The following is a 20804-nucleotide window of genomic DNA, read 5'->3' on the forward strand; positions in this document are numbered from 1 at the left end:
GGACTATGTAGCACAAACAGTGCATACCTCCACATGAAGACAAGGATATTGACAAGCTACGAGGGTTATCCAGAAAGTACATCACGTTTTGGAATTACAAATGAACAAAGTACAGGAGAAAACATTTACCATTTGCAGTTGAAAGCCACACCCAAATACCACATCTCACATAGTCGCCATTCAAATCTAGGCACTTATCATAGCGATGAATGAGCTTGGAAACTCCTTCCCCACTAAATTCTGCCGCCTCCATCATCAACCCTTCCCCTTTCTGCAGCTGCGCAGTGTCACCAAAACGCTGCATTGCCAACCACACCCCCATTGTTGGAAACAAGTGGTTGACGACAGAGGTGGCAGAATTTAGTGGGGAAGGGGTTTCCAAGCTCACTTATCGCTATGATAAGTGCCTAGATTTGAATGGCGACTACGTGAGATGTGGTATTTGGGTGTGGCTTTCAACTGCATATGGTAAAAGCTTTCTCTTATACTTTGTTCATTTTTAATTCCAAAACGTAATGTACTTTCTGGATAGCCCTCGTAGAATGTGTCTAGAGAAGGATAACAAAAATTGTAAAGGCTCTGGAAGCAAAGTCTTATGAGGAACAGTTTGCGGAGATAGGTATGTTTGGTCTGTAGAAGGTTAGGGGGTGACATGAAAGCAATGTTTAAATATTTGAAAGGATGTCCCATTGAGGAGGAGGCAAGCTTGTTTTCTACTGCTCCAGAGACTGGGACACAGAGCAAAGTATTCAAATGTACGGGAAAAGAGATTCCACTTAAACACTAAGAAAAACTTCCTGATGATATAAGCTGTTTGACAGTGAAATACACTGCCTCTGCATGTGGTAGAATCTGATTGGCCATCTGTTAGGAGTGCTTTGATTATATATTCCTGCATGACAGGGAGCTAAACCAGATGGCCCTTGTATTCTCTTCCAACTCTATGTTTCTACAAAACTCTGATACAGGATCTTAGCCCATAGTTTCCACTGGCTGCACAGGAAACATTATCTGTGGTAAGAGGGGCTATTTAATAGAGAAGCTCAGGAAACTCTAATAAACAACTAAAGAACCCTAAGATTCAGCACAGCACCCACTGCAAACCACTACATCAAGCTATGAGAATGTTACCACTTTATTCTTATAATACAGTGAAGTATCTTGAGATTCTTTTCAAACAAATAAATAATTACAGTAGCGTCTCACTTATCCAGCATTCTGGATTATCCAACACATTTTTGTAGTCAATGTTTTCAAAACATCATGATATTTTAGTGCTAAATTCATAAATACAGTAATTACTACATAGCCTTACTGTGTATTGAACTACTTTTTCTGTCAAATTTGTTGTATAACATGATGTTTTGGTGCTTAATTTGTAAAATCATAACCTAATTTGATGTTTAATAGGCTTTTCCTTAATCCCTCCTTATTATCCAACATATTCACTTATCCAACATTCTGCCGGCCCATTTATGTTGGATAAATGAGACTCTACTGTATTCTAAAATCAGCAGCCACCTCTCAAAGCCTAGAAACACAGATCATTACAGTGTAGCTTGCAACTCAAACATGAAGACAATATTACTATTATTATGATAATATGGTAATGATTACTACATCTGCCAGGAAGAATGGTAGGGTACCAAATATAAATGTAAGTTAAATGTCTTATTGATTACAGATCATAGGTTTGTGGCAGCATGCATCAAATCTAGTTAACAAATAGCATAAATACTACCTGAAAACATCACAGAGATCACCTGGTGCAAAAATACTGATGAAAGGAGCAAGAAGTTAGAGCCACTGCAGCATGAACTCATTCCTGCAACCAACCTGCATAGCATGACAGCAGTCATTATCTGGGCATGGAATACCTTTGGACTATTTTTAACAATGAATGCTAGGCAAATGTAATCCAAAATGCTGTATATCATAGCATATTTCGTATACTAGAGTAGTATAGTATATTTCAGTATATGACTGAATAGCAACTATTTAAAAGTGAGCATAAATATTTGCAGTTGAGAGCACGGAATTCCTACAATATTTTGGAAGCTCCCATATTACACTCTTCATTAAGTCAAAGCTCAAGTTAATAATACATTTCCTAAAGGAAGCAAAATGTTCTGCACAGGAGAAATAAAAGAAAATTCTGCATTCTAAAGACAAGCCATGTAGATCTTCTAGAATACTAAAAAAGATCTGACATACCACCAACTTTCAGTGTCAAATTAAAGAAGTGACTATCACTCAACATGACAGAAAAGTCATAAAATTTGCTAAAAGGTAAGAATTGTTTTGAATGATGGATCCATTTGAATGTACTGTATATAAATTAGCCATTGCTGCTTGTTTTAACATATCTTCACATTTTAGGTGAAAAGGAAGTATAAATTATGCTGTTAGATTTCTCCCAAGCAGTACTATGATTTACATATCACAATGAAACAGAAAGGAATCTACAAGATTTTCTTTTAACGGAATATGTGTAGGTGCAATTTCTTTCTTAAGATGTTGCAATATATAGCATGTTGTTACATTCAACTATTGTGTCCTTGCTATGTGTATCTTTAAGTATTTTCTGACTTATGACGACCCTAAGGCAAATCACAGCCTTCTTTTGTGTGTGTGTGTGTGTGTGTGTGTGTGTGTGTGTGTGTGTGCAAGATTTGTTCAAAGGAGGTTTGACTTGCCTTCCTCTGAAGCTGATAGAGTGTGAATTGTCCAGAGTCACTTGCAAGTTTCCATAGGTGAGCTGGAATTTGAACCCTAGTCTTCGTTATTGTCCATCGTTACAACTACTATACCGCATAGTCTCCTGTTGTGCTTTTACAGATAGTATTGCAAGCATGATTTGCTCACAAACAAATGGAAATATATCCACTTTCAAAACACAACTTTAGATGAATGCAAAGTTGAAGTGCCTCCTCAAACTCTGGAACAGCTAATCTACCACACCTGGTATTTATGACACTGATAGAGATCCAATGATTAAATACATTTGGCAATTAGAACTTTTATTCACAAGTTCCACTGGCAAATTGAACTATTATTCTTTGTCTCCATACTAAAACATGCTGAACTGGATTGTTTGCTCATTACATACCCAGGACATCTGTAAGTTAGCAATTTGATTATTTCACTCTGCAGGTTTATGTGTGATGTAATGTGACAAAGGCTGGCTTGACCTTCACAAAGCTTCTTCAGCCATATGGCTCTAATTGTCTGCCAAGTTTCACTATCCAACCATCGGTTGTAGCCCAGGCTCCATCTGAGCTGTCAGGTGAGCCTGAGGTTGGGCCTGTTCAGCCTGTGATTGTCCCTGCACCTGGCTTGTCAGAGGACTCTAGGTTTGGGCCTGAGATTCTTGCTCCAATGCAGCCAGAGTTTGTCCCAGTGGGTTCTGGGACCAGAGACATAATGGTTTCAAGCAAGCAGCTTGAACCGCATTCCTTAAAGGAATCAAGGTCGGACCTTCTTTTGCCAGATAGACAGTCTAGTTCGGATTCTGGAAGTGATAAGACTAATGAGCTTGACAGAAAGAAAGTGATAAATCAGCAGAGGAGAGAAAGGGAGTATTTCAGGTGCAGCAAACTATTGCTATTGAAATGGAATAATGAGCAAGCTTCTCACGGGACGAGACCTTGGGTTTCCCTTAAGAAGGGCTGCTTTCTCTGAGAGATTCAGAGCTGGTAACTTTTCTCATCTAGGGAGGGAGGTCTCTGTTTCATGCTCCATGTTCCTGTGAATCTCATGTTAATACCTGCAGCCTTGTGCTTTGATTCTTATTTCAGTCTTATCCTTGCTTCTTGGGATTTTTGTGTATCTAGTTGATGTTCCAGTAATTTGCAGTTTGGATTTCTGTCCAAGCCAAGATCCTGTCTTGTGTTCCAGTTTGATCTCCTATGTTCCATTTTGATCTCCTATGTCCCAGTGTTGCCCCCTGTGTTCCAGTTTGATTTTGTGCCTTGGACAATCCTTGATACCTTGCTTGGACTAATCTTGATGCCTTCATTGGGATTAACTTTGGTATCCTGTTTGGACTTTCTCTTTGAGTGACTTCTATAAACTCTTGCTTCAAGATTCTCAAGTACTTTGTTCTTTTACAACCCCATCTTACTGACTTTGAACTTTGATTTGCTACTGCTTGCATATAATCTTCAATAAACAGCTTGCTTACTTATATTCTGGGGCTCCTGTGTGGTTTTGAGGTGCCTGCGCAGTCTAGGGCTGCAACACCATCTCAAGTAGCCTGCCTAGCCTGGAATCCCATCAATTTTACTGGCATATTTGCCAGCAAACACATCCAATGATCATGGATGATGGGTCTCATTTGAGTTAGAGCTCCATATTTTTTTTCGTTTCAGGAGTGATTTGAGAAACTGCAAGTCGCTTCTGGTGTGAAAGATTTTCCATCTGCAAAGGGTAAGCCCGGATGTTTTTGATGGTTTACCATCCTTGTGGGAGGCTTCTCTCATGTCCCCGCATGGGGAGCTGGAGATGACAGAGGGAGTTCATCCACGCTCTCCCCGCTTTTGAACCGGCAACCTTCAGATCAGCAACTCAACCTTCAAGTCAGCAATCCTGCCAACACAAGGGTTTAACCTATTGCTCCTTGGCTCCACATTTGATGAAGGCTGCTTTATGCAGGGGCAGCTGGTGAACCTATCACTATGGGATCAATTCTAGATTTTACTGAAGTTATTTTGACTTGAGCAGAACCTATGTCTGTACTAGATCACTGTTGGAAAAAGAGACAATGAAACTAGGTTTGCCATCTCCAAGGTGATAGATCCAACAAATGACCAAAATGAATTTTGTGTTTAGCCTTGGCTCCTATCTCCAAGATATCTCATGATGTACATATATGGAAATAAAGGTACTGCAAAATCCAAAGAAAATCCAATCTCAAGCATTTTGGATAAAGGATACACAATTTGTATTGCAGCTGTATATATGATTGCACAATTCCCTTTCTGTTGCTGTTGCAGCTCTAATTTTAAATACAACTAATATCATTCAAATTTCTATCTTGCTTTTAACCAAAGTTCTTATGATGTCCAATAATGTCAACAACACATACAAGGTAACATTTTTCCATAAACTCCACAGTTAGAAGCATTGGCATTGTTATAGAGTACAGAAGATGACATTCCACTCAACCTACGTGAGCCAGAGGAAAAGCTCATGCCTTGTGAGAAAGAATAATGTTCACTTCCCTTCAGAAATCAAAGTAGTCAAGCAAGCTTCTCTATGCAGAGAATTCAATACAGTTGATGCATCTGAAAAATCCATAACATGGACTTCTCTATGTCAAGACTCTGAAAATTATTTGCTCTTCTTTGTGAATGAGGTGTAAATAACAATCTATCCAAATGTGTTCAATGCCAGCAGAAAACATTGGAACTGCCAAATGTCTTATCAGTCTCAAGACAAGATACATTTTGACAAGTTTACTGGATTGAATCCTACACATAACATACATAATAAATGCACTATTTTGCTGTCAAGAATCAAACCTATGGCTTTTTGTCAATTGAAATATCAATTATTTCTTCACTTTTTAAATAGTACAACAATCAACTGTAAAGCACTTATAACCTGTTTCTGAAAAAGACTGGCAGAAACCACTTATCTAATAACATTGTTATATAAACATACCTCATATGCTCCAGGACCAGGAAAGTCATCTTTTGCATCTTTAAAACGGTCCACTCGAGAAACCCAGACTGCAACGCCAGAAGATGGTTTTGCTATTGAGTGATACATTTCTGGGTTGTATGCTCCTGGTCCTAAAACAGGAAAATGAGAAATGGAGGTGTTGGCATAAAATAAGAATTAAAGATTGAGTTGTAGGCTGATCTGTTTTAATGAGCCTGATCAACTCTATTTTGACAACATATGCCATTCTTCCATGGCTTTGTATTGTTTGCTGAGCTCTATCATTTGTACTATGTTAAAAATGCTGTAACTGCAAAATATGTGCAAGATGCTATGGCCACATACAGTGCCAGACCCTGAGAAACATCCTCATCAACAAACAGGTTCTTTATACATTCTGTGCTGGTCACATATCCTTCAGATAAGGATTACACATGCATACTTTGTCATCACCTGCATAACTCTGAAGTTCTATGAAATACTGGAGATTGGAATCAACAGTGCTGGGGCTTGGTAAATCTCTTGGCCAAAGTTGTTGTTTGTTGTCTGTTTGCCTCCCTGCTCTGTTTCAAGGCTCATTCTAGCTCTGTGTTTGCTTGGGAAATACAGTAGGGCTGATATTTCTGTCCTACCAAAAATGCAAGATGAATTCATTTTCTGAAGAAACCTGTTTGCATGCTAGGTAGTAAGAAGGAAGTGAGAGATCAAAATCAATTTCCTGGGACTCACATTTGTATCAGAGTCTATCATACAGTTAGCATAACATGTTACATGCATTCATACAGTTTGGTAAGTGAATGCAGATACTGCTGGTACATCAGATTATAGGTGTGCTGAGTGATAGCTGATTGCTACATATATGTTACTGAAAGTTTGAATTAGGGGATCCTATGACTCCTATCCATGCCAGGACCTGGCTTTGATAATGAAACAGAATTACATACTTTATAAGCTACTGTATTCCTAAGCACTGCCAGAAAAACTTGTTTCATTGAAGTATCATTTACAGTATATGAACAAAGCGCTTGTATTTGTTAAGCTCTATTGTGCAAAAGCCATAACAAAGAGTGTAAAGCAAGTAGCTGATCCCATCTATTCCCAACAGCACAGCAAAGATGAGTTATGTGACGACTACACAATGGCAATATATGACAACTATAGGAGAAAGTGTTTCACCTAGTTGTATTTAACACATTTATATTTTCCCCTAGGAGCTTACAATAATTAAAGCAAAGAAAAATGCAATAATAATTATACAGATACGGAATTAGAATTCTATTAATTTTATATCCAACACTCATATGCAGATTGATAATTCAATCTATTTCTGCACTATATTATTTTGCATGTTTTACTTATTCTATTCTATTTCCATATTAGATATTTAAAAATACATTTAAATATACATTTTGTACATATTTTCACTCAGAATATAAATATTCAAATGTATTTTCAAATATGTTGATACTTTGGAGTAACCAATCCTATATAGACTGAGTATTAGTCTATTAATCTGAATCCCCAATTGATTGTTGATATTGTTAAGGCAAAGATTCAACCCAAAGATGGAGATGTTTGGGTAGAATTTTTGCCTTAACAGCAACAGCAATCGTTTCAAACTGTCATCAGTTTATCGCTCTAACCTACATGTGTTAAACACAAGGCCCGCAGGCCAGATCCAGCCCACCATGTCATTTTATGTGGCCCCCCAGATGCTGGACTACAACTCTGTTATTCCTCATGATTAGACATCATTACTACAGCTGATGGGAATTGTGATACAGTGATGTCTGAAAGGCTGCAGTTTGTGTTGTTTAGTCAGGATAGTGCAGTTTGAATTTAGATACAGGGCTTGTAGATGTGATGTCTTACTTTAAAATGTCCACTAGCCTTTCCCCAACCTCAGAGGCACAAGTGCTGTTCGGTTGCAATTCCCATTATCACCAACTGAAGTCAAGATCAAAGATTTAGGGGTCTCGCCTGAAGCGGAGACCAACACACAACCTCAAAAGGGGGGTTGTGCAACACCTGGCAAGCTCCCGAGAAGCAAAATAGAGATTTTTCTATTCCCCAATATAACGTCTCACCAAGTGTCGAAGTAGAGGCCACCGAATTTATTTCTGGTCTAGCTGGAGCAGGATGACGGTCGCAATAAGATGCAAGAAGAATCGGCATACCCACATACAACAGAACCCGCATTTTATACATTTTTCCTTTTGAATTTCCCGCTCCCACCCACCCGACCAGCTTCACGCTGATTGGTCAGGGGAATTCCTGACATCAGAGGCCAGGAGGAGCGCCCAGGGGGCTCGCGCGCCTCAGCCAATGAGAGCACGAGCCTCGCCCATGACATCTCTCCCTGGCTAGTAGGGAACAAAGGAGATTATATTTATGAATGAATTGTGAGTGGCCCTATCCTGAGTCCATTGTAAAGCAAGCCGAACCTGTCCTATTGATAAGAAGATTGGAATAACTAATCCCTTGAATGGGGTCTGACACCTCAATGTCAGTTCCATTGTTCCAGAGTCAGCAGCATCGATGATCTTGATGGGATTAAGTGATTCAGGATCCAAGGAAAGGAAAATGGTATTGTCTTGGAACAGCTGCAGCATACCTGCCTCTTTGCAAAGAGGTTATGCCATTCATGAAAGATGATTAAAATGTCCAAAGGTTGCTCAATTCTTAAGTGGTCTGGCTTTGCTCTCCGAAGCTTAAGAAAGAGTCCATTGAGCTATTGCAAATGGTGATCATGATAAGTCCATTAAGCAAGAATGTGGACCTGGTGCTGGCTGGTGGCACCCAGGTCAAAGGAATGCTGGCCAGAGTTCACAACGAGGTCACTTGCTTCACTTTATAAGAAATCACTAGCTGTGCCCTGCCACGCGTTGCTGTGGCCCATTGGAATTGCACTGAATAGCTCCAGTTTTTGGAGTTTTTTAGGCCCTGTGGAGGTTCGTGACGTGATATTTTGTGGTTTCAATCTCGAGGCGTGGATGATGGATTGTGTTGTGAAATTTTGAGGTTGGGGGGTGTTTAGTTTTGTTGTTTTGCTCAGTGCCAGGATTCCATCATTCTTTTATATATATAGATAAAATATAATAAAAACATAATAAAATTGATAGAAGACACATATAGGGTTCATAAAGGGATATTCAGCATCTTCATCATGGTGGGAGACATATGCAAGTTTCATCCAAGGTGTTACAGGGGGCTTCAACCTCCCCTGTGCTTCCCACAGGGAGGGGGGCAAAGTGAGTGAATGTGACTATTGAGACAATGGAGCCTTCATTTAAAGCAGCTGCCTGCGGTTTCTGGGCTGCTGAAGCTATTTTGAAGTGGGAATACAGTGTTTCTTTGAGTCTGGGGAACTCCTGGCAGCAATCAACTGGGTGTCAAAGCAATGTGAGTGTGGGGGCTTGTGTGCTCGGAATCACAACAATAATAGTTGGCCCTCTGTATCCACAGATTCTCCATCCATGTATTCAACTCCTTTTTGAAGACAACAATAAGGCTGATGTGTCCATCAATGAAAATGAGTTTGGCATGCGTGCTCTAAGCAGTCCCAATTTTGGCGCCTCTGTTGTTATAGGAAATCTCTTCAGAACAATGGTGTTGTTCTCATTTATAGAATTCTTTGTGCCATTCCTCCTAAGTTGCTATACCATGTTTCACTCCTAAACTATCTCATTTTAGGACTCAGCTGTTCACAAACATATGGCTCTTCTGTCTAGCAGCTCATATACATCAAAAGAAATGCCCCATACCAGTTTGTCCTCTGAATTCATTGCACAGTCTGGGCTCACAGATAAATATCATTATGATTGTTGGACATCTCTCATTAAGATGTTGGATGCCTTAGTTTAACCAGGGCTGGGCTCAAACATGGCATAGACTAAATTTATTGGAGGAGACGGGATGAGAAGAAGAAAAAAAGAGCCTAATTTAACTCCACTTTATTCTTAAGATGATATCAAACTTCCACATTTTCTGGACTAAAGACTGTTTTTTATTACACCATCCTAGGACATTGTTTCCATTATACATATGCTGTTGCTTCTGCGACAGAGGTCAAAGACTCATATTACCAGCTTCTCATTGCACCAGCAGAGAACTGAATTATGCAAAAGCTACCTTCTATTTATTTACCAAAATGCCACATTTTAATCACAGGTCAACAAAGAATAAAACTTTTTCACTTCATAGCAAGCAGCTAGGAAAAGCCTGTCTGTGCCGTGATTGGTATGTAATGGGAAAATCAAGAGAAGGTGATTCCTATAATTATATATTTTCTGGCCCTATGCAGGTTCACTCTCTATGAAATGTCAACCAATGCTACAGGGCAAAAACAGTACAGAACAAGAGCACTGGGTAATTTAAAGTGAAAATCTATGCTGCTGATTCCTTAGTGTGAACATTTTTGGTACAGTCAAGGAGGACTGAAAAATGATTGCTTTACAAAATGGAGCACTAAAAACCAAACACAAATTTTCCTTGCAGTGAGAGGCACTTTTGTGGATCTTAAGCCCATTTTACTGCTGGCTCGTGTTATGAGCCCATAAAATCTGGGTGTTTAAAACAACAGCCAGAACCAAGGATTCAAAGAAATAAAAGATACAGCAGAAACTGGAAGCATCATCATCATGAGTGATCACTCATGTCTGAGTAGGATGGCCTTCCAAATGTAGGATCTTAGTGGTGGGTCCGTAGGTGACTACCTAAAGGATCGCCTTCTCCCGTACAATTCGCACCACAGACTGAGGTCCTCTAGGAGGCATCTGCTCCAACCAGCCAGAACTCAACTGGCTACCATCACCCAGAAGACCTTTTCATCGGCCGCCCCAAGACTTTGGAACGACTTGCCGGTAGAGCTCCGACAGCTAGATCAGTTGTCGGAATTTAAAAACCATGTAAATACCTATCTCTGTGTAGGGCCCTGATTGTTTTTTGTCTGGAAATCCCGTTTTGAGTGTTGTTCTTTATTTACTGTCCTGATTTTAGGGTTTTTTAATACTGGTTTTGTTCATTTCTGTTGAAATTGTCCACATGCCTGTGGATTTCAGTAGCTTCTCTGTGTAGTTGTTAGAGTGGTCCAGCATTTCTGTTTTCTCAAATAATATGCTGTGTTGGTTCATCAAGTTGGTTCATCAAGTGCTCTGCTACGGCTGACTTCTCTGGTTGAATTAGCCTACAGTGCCTTTCATGTTCCTTGATCCGTGTACGAGCAATGCTGCGTTTGGTGGTCCCTATGTAGACTTGTCCACAGCTGCATGGTAGACTCCTGCAGAGGTGAAAGGATCCCTCTTGTCCTATGCTGAACGTAGCATTTGTTGGGTTTTCTTAGTGGGTCTGTAGATTGTTTGCAGGTTGTGTTTCTTCATCAGCTTCCCTATGCAATCAGTGGTTCCCTTGATGTATGGTAAGAACACTTTTCCTCTGGGTGGATCTTTGTCTTTACTCTCGTGACTTGTTCTTGGTCATGCAGTTCTTCTGATGTCCATTGGCCTGTACAGCCCAGTTTAGGTGGTTCAATTCACCTTGGAGGAGGTGGGGTTTGCAGATTCCTTTTGCACAGTCTGCCAGGGCTTTAATTGTGCTTCTTTTTTGACCTGGGTGACGGTTGGAGTTTTCATGTAGGCATCAATCTGTGTGTGTAGGTTTTCTATAAGCCATGTGGCCCAATTGTTGATTGGGTTTGCAGATGACTAGGACATCTAGAAATGGCAGTTTTCCTTCGTTTTCTTTTTCCATGGTGAATTGGATGTATGGGTGGATACTATTGAGGTAGTCCAGGAACTTATTTAGTTCTTCTCCATGGCTCCAATGGCGAAGGTGTCATCCACATATCTGAACCATATAGTGGGCTTTTTGTTGTTTCCAGGGCTTGTTTTTCAAAGTGTTTCATGTAGAAATTTGCTATGACAGGGCTGAGAGTAGTCATGGGAAGCCCTCTCAGCCCGATCACAGCAAATTTATACATGGAAGAAGAAATTAATAATTGGAAGACAAATGTCATAATAATTGTATTTCTTATCCGTCTCTCCCCACAGCTTGAGGCAGATATAAAATTATTATTATTATTATTATTATTATTATTATTATTATTATTATTATTATTTCCAATTATGATCAGAGAAGTGTGCACTACATACACACATGCTGCACACACAGAAGCATACAATCACATGAAACCTCTGGAACAAATAGGTAAGAAACCCATGAGCATAAGACATTTGGCTATTGGCCAGTTCAATTTCTTCTGTTTTGTTTTTGCTTCAGGCAGTTCAAAATGGAAGCTGAATATGCAGCAGTTCTCTTTTCAAGCTTATGAAGTTCAAATGCTGAATATCATGGAAGAGAGGTGAATTTCAAGAAGTTTACAAAAATGAAATCTATCTGTTTCTGTCATTTTGGAAGAAAACACTTGCACAAAGCATATGAACATTATTAACTTTAAGGTGTCAAAAGACTTTAATATTTTTGTTGCAACAAACAAACATAGTATTTTGGCAAAACTAATGGGGCCACCGTGCAAATGCTACTGTGGTCTTATGAAGCTCCCACTAATTTCCGTGGGGTTGGTGAAACAGACATTCCATCTAATTCCCCAAACTGAGATTTAAATCTTTGATATCACCAGTATCTTTGTTTGATAATGATATGCACCACTGGATAACAACACTTTCTATCCTCTCTCATCAGGAAGGAACAAGTAGAAATAATAGTACTGTATTAAGATTTTTTTCAAAATGCAAATGCTAACCTTTTTATATTTCCCAAAGCCCTAAAAGACAGTACAGAATGTCTGTCCCCAAGGATGAAGAGAATTTGGGAAATTACTTGTTCTGTTAATTTAGGGAGGCAAAATCAACAAAGAGAAGTGAAAAGTTTGCCTTCTAGAATAGTGCTTCATAAATGCCAAATAAGAAAAACATTTAGATTAATAGGACTCGGTGGAGTACTCACGAAAATCTGTGAAAGGAAGATCTAACATGTTGAATTTTCAAGAAAGCTGTGCTTTTCACTTACAGCTCTGAAATCATGTTTGGCTCTAAGTCACTCTAGGTTAACTCCATAAAAGAAATGCTTGGAGACATTTTTATGTAGAATGCAGCACTGGCCTTGTGAAAGTGATATTCTTCAGGTAATCTCCTGATAACCCTTATGCTAAATATGAATGATGGTGCGGATGGGAAAAATAATGATGCTACATTAAAAGATGAAGGGCATAACTGTAATATCTGATGTTTCATTCTCTTCTCCTCCTCCTCCTCCTCCTCCTCCTCCTCCTCCTCCTCCTCCTCCTCCTCCCCCCCCCTCCCTTCCCTCCCTTCCACCCTGAGGATACAGGAATCCCTTTATCCATTTAAAAGACAACTACACAACGTTTTCAAAAATCAAGTGCTCAAAATGAAATAAAATATGAAAGTTTGAAGAGCAATGATCAAGATTTTAGAATAATCATGAAGATTATATTCAATAACTTAGTATTAGGGTCTGGTTTAGGAAAAAAAATACAAGGATAAACTTTTAAGGCTTTCTAGATGTCAAAATCAGATTTAAGGGTAGATAACATGTGTTGTATTCAGTTAGCAACCTGGTAATTTACAAGTTAGAGCAGTCCTACACAACTTGTAGCCCTCCAGCTCCCAGAATTCCTGACCACTGGACAAGCTGGCTAGAACTGTGGTTCTCAATCTGCATTTTGATCTACAACTCCTAAAAATTCTAGCCAGTTTACCAGCTGTTCGGATTTCTGGGAGTTGGAGGCCAAAACATCTGGGGACCCACAGGTTGGGAACCCCTGGCCTAGAGTTTCTGGGAGTCTTAGTCCCAAACACCTGGAGGGTCATAGGCCGTGCAAGCCTGATTTAGATGATGTGCTACTACCTCCTTAATATTACATAGACTAACAAATTTTATGTACACTGTAACACGGAAAACCAGAACTTTTTATGAGGCTTTTGTTCACATAAAACACAAGATATGCTAACATTCCACATTTTGCTGGATTGTCTTGTTTTGCTTGTGTCTTTTTGTATGACACAATGATAAAGTAATATGAATGCAGACTACAAACTCCAACAATATCCCTTTGCATGACCACTGTATGATTTTTTAAAACAGCTTTACCTGATGAAGAAGCCAGCAGGCTTTGAAAGCTGGCATGAAGTACTTTATATTGGCTGACCTAATAAAGACATCACCACAATTAATCTTTTTCTCCTCCAGTTCCATTCATCCCGAGATTTCTCTCCCTGCCCAGAAAAGCTCAGCAATTCCTAGAGACCTGGCAATCCTGGATACCATTAATTGATCACCATCATTGTCATCAATGGCTGAGCTCCAAACAGGAGGTCTAAGCCATTACTCTTCAATTTGTTTTTATAAATGACTTAGATGAGAAGTTAAAGGGAATCTTTATCAAGTTTGTAGATGATACAAAACTAGGAGGGGTGGTAAACACACTGGAAGATAGGAACAGAATTCAAAATTACCCTTATGAACTAGAAAATTCGGCTGAAATTAATATAATGAAATTCAACAGAAACAAATGCAAAATTCTACACTCAGGCCACAAAACCAAATGGATATGTACAGAATGAGGGATATGTGGCTGATACTGCATGTGTCTGATAACTGAATCATTTTCAATGTATGGTCAAAGGTAATCCAAAAGATCCGTTTTGCATGTGGCTCAGCAGGACTACATGCAAAACAGATCTTTTGGGTTACTGTTGATCATAAATTGAAAATGATTTGGTTATCAGACACATGCATTATACATTCTTGTCACATATTGTTGTGCAGATAATTTCTCTTGTCCTTTCTTTTCTCTGTATCAACGCTATCTCCATTGTCAATGTCTTTTGAGATATTGGGTACATCAAGACTAGTTGAAAAGTTCCAGATTTTGTTCCCATTCTTTTCTATTTCATACCAAGTTTATTTTATAATAAAATAAACCAACCCAAGGAGCTGGTATAAAAAGTTTCTGATCATACACAGAAATGACAGAAAATACTTTGGATATACAAAATGTGTGTGGACAACCAAAAAAGATCAGAAAGAAAAGGTGCAAAATCTGGGACATTCTGGACTTTTAAATTAGTCTCGATGCACTTTTTTTAGATTATTTTCATCACGTTAACTAAATTTGTATTTTTCTGATTTAAAAGGGAAGCAACATGTGGCAATAAACTCTGCTAACAATTTCTGTTTCTGAACCATGTTACATTGGATCTTGATTGACAAGAAAGCGAAATGAGGAATGAGTTCTCAACCCTCCTCATTATGAAAATATTAATAACAGTGTGTGAATATTGGGGTTTTGTCAAAATATTGCACCTTTATTTATTTATTTATTTATTTATTTATTTATTTATTTATTTGATTTATACTCCAATTTTCTTCCGTAAATCAAGTTAAAGGATTTCAATGTAGGATTTCCTATCAATATGAGAAAGGAGCAGCAAATATTATGTCACATTTTTACACCCTAGAACTATGTAAACAGTCAGGTATGTTTTCAGCTGTTGAGGCTTAACAAAAACCTTCTCAAAGCATCTTCCAGGCATGGAAAACAGCAGCCCATGCAATTAATGTCATAAGTTATGGTCAACTTTCTAATGGCAAACACTAATATAAATCTAAAACTGCCATTCTTTTTTTATTTGGATTGTACAAGTAGAGTATAACACAACCACATTTCCTCACGAGAAAATTTAGAAGATAACAAAGGCACCATATACAATATAGATATATAGATATCTATCCATTTTAACAAATATACCTGGCATTCTAATGCCAACCTGAGAAAGTTTTCTTGCCTGCAAACTGCGTACCTTTTATTGGCACTAGTCATACACAGTTGAGCCTGAAAATGGCTGCAGTTGTACCTAGAAAAGGGAAAGCATGTGGAAGGGCAACTTTGCCTTTCTGCTGTTATTCCTGTATTGTGGATGTATACAACCATTGGAATGCAGGCACACAAATATAACAATTATACATTGCTGTATACAAACCAGTCCATATTCCAGGAAATAATGCCCGGCTGCTCACTGGAGGGAAGGATATTAGAGGCAAAGATGAAGTACTTTGGCCACATAATGAGAAGACAGGAAAGCTTGGAGAAGAGAGTGATGCTGGGGAAAATGGAAGGAAAAAGGAGGAGAGGCCGACCAAGGGCAAGATGGATGGATAGTATCCTTGAAGTGACTGGCTTGAAATTGAAGGAACTGGGGGCGGTGACGGCCGACAGGAAGCTCTGGCGTGGGCTGGTCCATGAGGTCATGAAGAGTCGGAAGTGACTGAATGAATAAACAACAACAACACATTGCTGTTTAGGGAGGAAAAACAGTGCAAAATTATGATGATTATCATCGTCGTCGTCATCATCATCATCATTTTCAAAGCGCGTAACATATTTAAACAGATTTTTTTCGTATCAGAAGTGACTTGAGAAACTGCAAGTCGGTCCTGGTGTTAGAGAATTGACCATCTGCAAGAACGTTGCCCAGGGGACGCTCAGATGTTTTGATGTTTTTACCATCCTTGTGGGAGGCTTCTCTCATGTCCTCGCATGGAGCTAGAGCTGATAGATTGAGCTCATTCGCACTCTCCCCAGGTTGGATTCAAACCAGCAACCTTCAGGTCAGCAACCCAACCTTCAAGTCAGCAGTCCTGCTGGCAAAAGGGTTTAACCCATTGCGCCACTGGGGGGCTCCATTTAAACAGATGAAAGTTTGTCTGATACTGTCTTGTAAAAGTCTTTTTCATTCTTTGAAAACAAAATCCGTTCTGACCAGGATAAAGGATTGGCAACCTATTTTTGTTTGTTTTCCACTTTTCTGCTAAAAATAGAACCTGGACTGCCTTTCTGACAATTCTAGAATAGCTAATATTCAGTCTCACACATTATACTTTGGCAGCAAAGGAGATATTAAAAATGAGAATCACACAGGTGCCAAATCTTTATCTAGAAAGAAATTCCATCATGACTTCACCCATATTCTACTAACAAAAGGAAGAACTATGGTTAAAAAAAATAACCAGGATAATTTAGGATGTTTCGTACCATGCCATCTCATTTACTGGGGAATCATGCTTGCTTTGCCCTAGACTGCCTGTCTTGAAAGAAAGGTCAGCACAGTGGGAAATGCTTGTTAAGAACAGAGTAGGTGCTGCAGGCTATATTTCAGAAGAAGGAATGAGAAAAACTACTTCGGCCTAACAAAACCCTATGAAATCCATGGGGTCGCCATAAGTTGACAGGTGATGTGAAGGCTAATACACAGAGATCATTATTTCACAGAGAATGGATGGCTCCAAGTATACACAGGGCATTAGACTATAACAATAGACTCTACAGGTTTTCAGTAACATAGGAAATGTTTTGATCTACATGCAGTGTTGTACAATAGTTCTTCCTTCCACTCTGCAGTTCTTCAACATGCCCCACCAAACTGGCTCCAGGCTGTTTCTTAGTCCTTCAGAGAAGTTACAGTGAATAGAGAAATCATCCCTCCATTTTCTGTTTCCAATGGATCCCACTGTTCTGCCAGCAACAATTCAATGTAGGATACTGCCTAAAGCGATTATTCTTTCAAACTCTCAATTCCAGTTTCTAAAAAGCTACCTCCTTTAGTTTGTTATTGTCTGTCTCCAAGTCACTTCTAACTTATGGCAACCCAACAGCCACCCTATATAATCCCTATATTGGCAGTTCCTATATAGGGACAAATGCAGGAGGCAAAAAAAGTAAGGAGAAAGATATAAATAAATAAAACCTACCATGCATTCTCCTAGCTAAATTTGTTCAGAGAAGGCTTGCATTTGCCTTCCTCTGAGGCTGAGACAATGTGATTTGCCCAAGACCACCATGGAATTTCCATGGCCGACCCTGGTCTTATAATAATAATAATAATAATAAAACTTTATTTATACCCCGCCACCATCTCCCCAATGGGGACTCGGGGCGGCTTACATGGGGCCACGCCCAAAACAATACAATGTAAACAGCATATAAAAGAACAGCACAACACAATACAATAAACAATACAGTAAATAATATCCATTACAAAATAAAACAAGGAGACAATAAAAACAAGGGTAGACCACATGAACATTAAGTTAAAACTCGGGGTGAGAAAGACATAAAAATAAAAACCTTCTTCAGAATCATAGTCCATTGTTAAATCTCAACACCGCATACATGACATAAAATACAGTTTTTTCTTTTACCTTCAAGGCTGCTTAATTCAAACAGTTGGCTAGATCTATAGGCCAACTCCTTTTGAATGCTAAACTAAGGAAAAGCAACTACCAGCTTCTCTGTGAAGGACTTTCAGACTCTGAATTAACACTGCCCACCTTGACTGGACACTGAGTTCTGCTTGAAAGAAAAGAGCAAAATGCATTTACATTTCTACCTTGGCATTATTCAGGTAACAAGGTCAGCTTAAATTCTTGTCTTTTCCTGCATTTCTGATTACTCTTCAGTATTTTTACATTTCTCCATGAACCAGCCTATAGATGTGCCCTTTAGTCCTGACTACTGTCTGGTCCCATAGGTGCTATCTCATTGACAAATTGCTAGCCATGGTCAAATTCTGACCCTCCTATTAGTTCTCCTGTTATATTCTTCTCACCACCAACTCTACTTCTGCAAAACTGATATATAATGCTACACCTAGATTTAGGACTACCCTCAGAATGAAACCTGAAAAGTGGACTCAAAATACAAACCTTATTAAATATGGACATCTAGTGGCACTGAAAAGTAAAAGAATTACTCTCATTCTATAGACATATTTTAGTAAGTTCTCAATAATGTTCCAAAAAGAAAAGACCTGTTCATAGGAGCGATTAGATATGTTCTTCAATTTTGATGTGATTGTATCACAGTACCCTTAATTATGTTTTTGTAACCAGAACGTTACTTTAACAGTTCCCGAGAAAATTGATTTTGGATATGACAGCCACAGGTTTTTTCGATGATGATAATGATGATGATGATGATGATGATGATGATTATTATTATTATGTTCATTATGTTTATTTATATCCCACTTTTTCTCTCTATAAGGAGACTCAAAGCAGCAAACATTACAATACAACTGAAAATATACAAATGCATAGCTATTAAAACAGAAGTAAATATCATTAGCATTAAAAACAAGACCACAGCAGACCCTGACATGATCTTAAAACACCATCTTTAAAAGCCTGTCTGAATAAAAAGGTTTTGGCCTGCCGCCAAGCTTGAAATGGAGGTGGCACAGAGAGAAGGGCCTCTCCTGAAGATCTCAGGGCCCAGGCAGGTTTGTGCAAGGAGACATAATCAGCCAAATAGCCTGGACCTGATCCAGCTAAAGCTCTAAAGGCCATAACCAGCACTTTGAGTGTGCCTGGAAACAGACTGGCAGCGGTTGGAGCTGCTACAACAGGGGGGATGTCCACTCCCTGTAGCCCAGTAAGCCACAAGTTTGCAAGCACTCTTCAAAGGCAGCCCCACATAGAGCATGTTACAGTAATTCAGATGGGATGTAACTAAGGCATGTACCACGATGGCCAGATCTGGCTTCTTAAGGAATGGGCACAGTTGGTGCACAAGTTTTAATTGTGCAAAGGCCCTCCTGGCCACCACAGATACCTGGGCCTCCAGGCTCAGTGCCAGGTCCAGGAGGACCCCCAAACTGTGTCTTCAGGGGGAGTGTGACCACATCCAGCATAGGCTGATCCCTACTCCCTGATCTACCATCCAACTGACCAGGAGTACCTCTGTCTTGTCTGGATTAAGTTTCAATTTGTTTGCCCTCATCATCCAGCCCATTAGTGATAACAGGTACTCATTTAGGGTTAGGAGAGCTTCCTTGGCATTCGGTAGAATTTTCTACAATGTATATTGTTGGCATTTTCTACATTGTATAAGACAAAAACATGTTTCACAAGGACAGAAAATCAGATAATAAGTATAACAGAAGACCCCTATACTAATACAAGGTTGATCTAATCTGTAACTTACTTTACATTATAGAAAATTGACCTTTCTTCACAAATTTCTTGGTATGATATATTTTAGCTCATGTTAATTTTTCCGCCAAAATTAACATGACGTTAGTTTGCAGTGACAACCCTATTTCATTAATCTAAAAGAAAGGAAATGAAGCATGACAACTGGGGCTACAGTCCTAAAACACATTTAAAAGGGAGCAAGGTCCATTGAATTTCAAAGTAAACACACAGAGGACTGAGAGGTAACTTCCTCTAGACTGGATCAATACATGGGACATATACCTGTGCACTATTTATATTACAAAAACTACACGTTCTGATTTAAAATGTTTCTCTGGTTTCTTCTCTACAACGGATATCAGAAAAACAGAACCTGATGAATATATTTGGAATTCTACAGTCTCTTTACAATGCCTTGTATCCAGACTGCTGTGCAAGAATGGTCCCTTGAAGCTTCTCTCCCACTGAGTCAGATTTCATTCCAGATGGTTGGGGAACCCTCAAGTAGGTGGTGTGCTGCAATATCCTCTCATAGAGGATGGAAAGAAACTACAGCAGAAATTGCTAAAGGTGTGAAATGCTTTCTGATAATGACACAGTTCTTCATTGGGTTGTTGTGTGTTTTCCAGGCTGTATGGCCATGTTCCAGAAGAATTTTCTCCTGACATTTCGCCCACATCTATGGCAGGCATCCTCAGAGGATGTGAGGTATATACCTCACAATCTCTGAAGATGCCTGCCATAGATGTGGGCGAAACGTCAGGAGAGAATGCTTCTGGAACATGGCCATAAAGCCCAGAAAACACACAACAACCCTGTGATTCCGGCCATGAACGCCTTCAACAACACATTCTTCTTTATTGTTTAGTCACTAAGACTGGGGAAAAAAACTTTCTAAAAAGCCTATATTCTGAATATGCCTCTGATCACCAACATGTCCCAACATCAGTATACCAACATATTCCTGAACAGAAAAACATGGAAATAAGATCTGTGTAAACATATGAGAAGAAAACAGAGAGAAGTATTTTAAAAGAATTTCATTTACATGACTTCCAAAATCCGGTGACATTTAATATTCTCCTTAAAATCTAATAATTCACTTTACAGTGAGTGACATCTGCTGG

The 20804-nt window shown here is 39.1% G+C and overlaps 1 protein-coding gene across 1 annotated transcript in view; it reads right to left on the minus strand.

Moving 5' to 3' along the window:
- The window catches only part of stpg2 (sperm tail PG-rich repeat containing 2), a 273557-nt gene that overhangs the window by 109489 nt on the left and 143264 nt on the right, over positions 1-20804 (minus strand). The window contains exon 12 of the mRNA XM_008117887.2: positions 5665-5795. Within this exon, the coding sequence (XP_008116094.1) occupies positions 5665-5795 (131 nt within the window). The remainder of the gene's footprint in view (positions 1-5664; positions 5796-20804) is intronic.

Source organism: Anolis carolinensis, chromosome 5, assembly GCF_035594765.1.
Source record: "Anolis carolinensis isolate JA03-04 chromosome 5, rAnoCar3.1.pri, whole genome shotgun sequence".
NCBI classification, from domain to species: domain Eukaryota; kingdom Metazoa; phylum Chordata; class Lepidosauria; order Squamata; family Dactyloidae; genus Anolis; species Anolis carolinensis.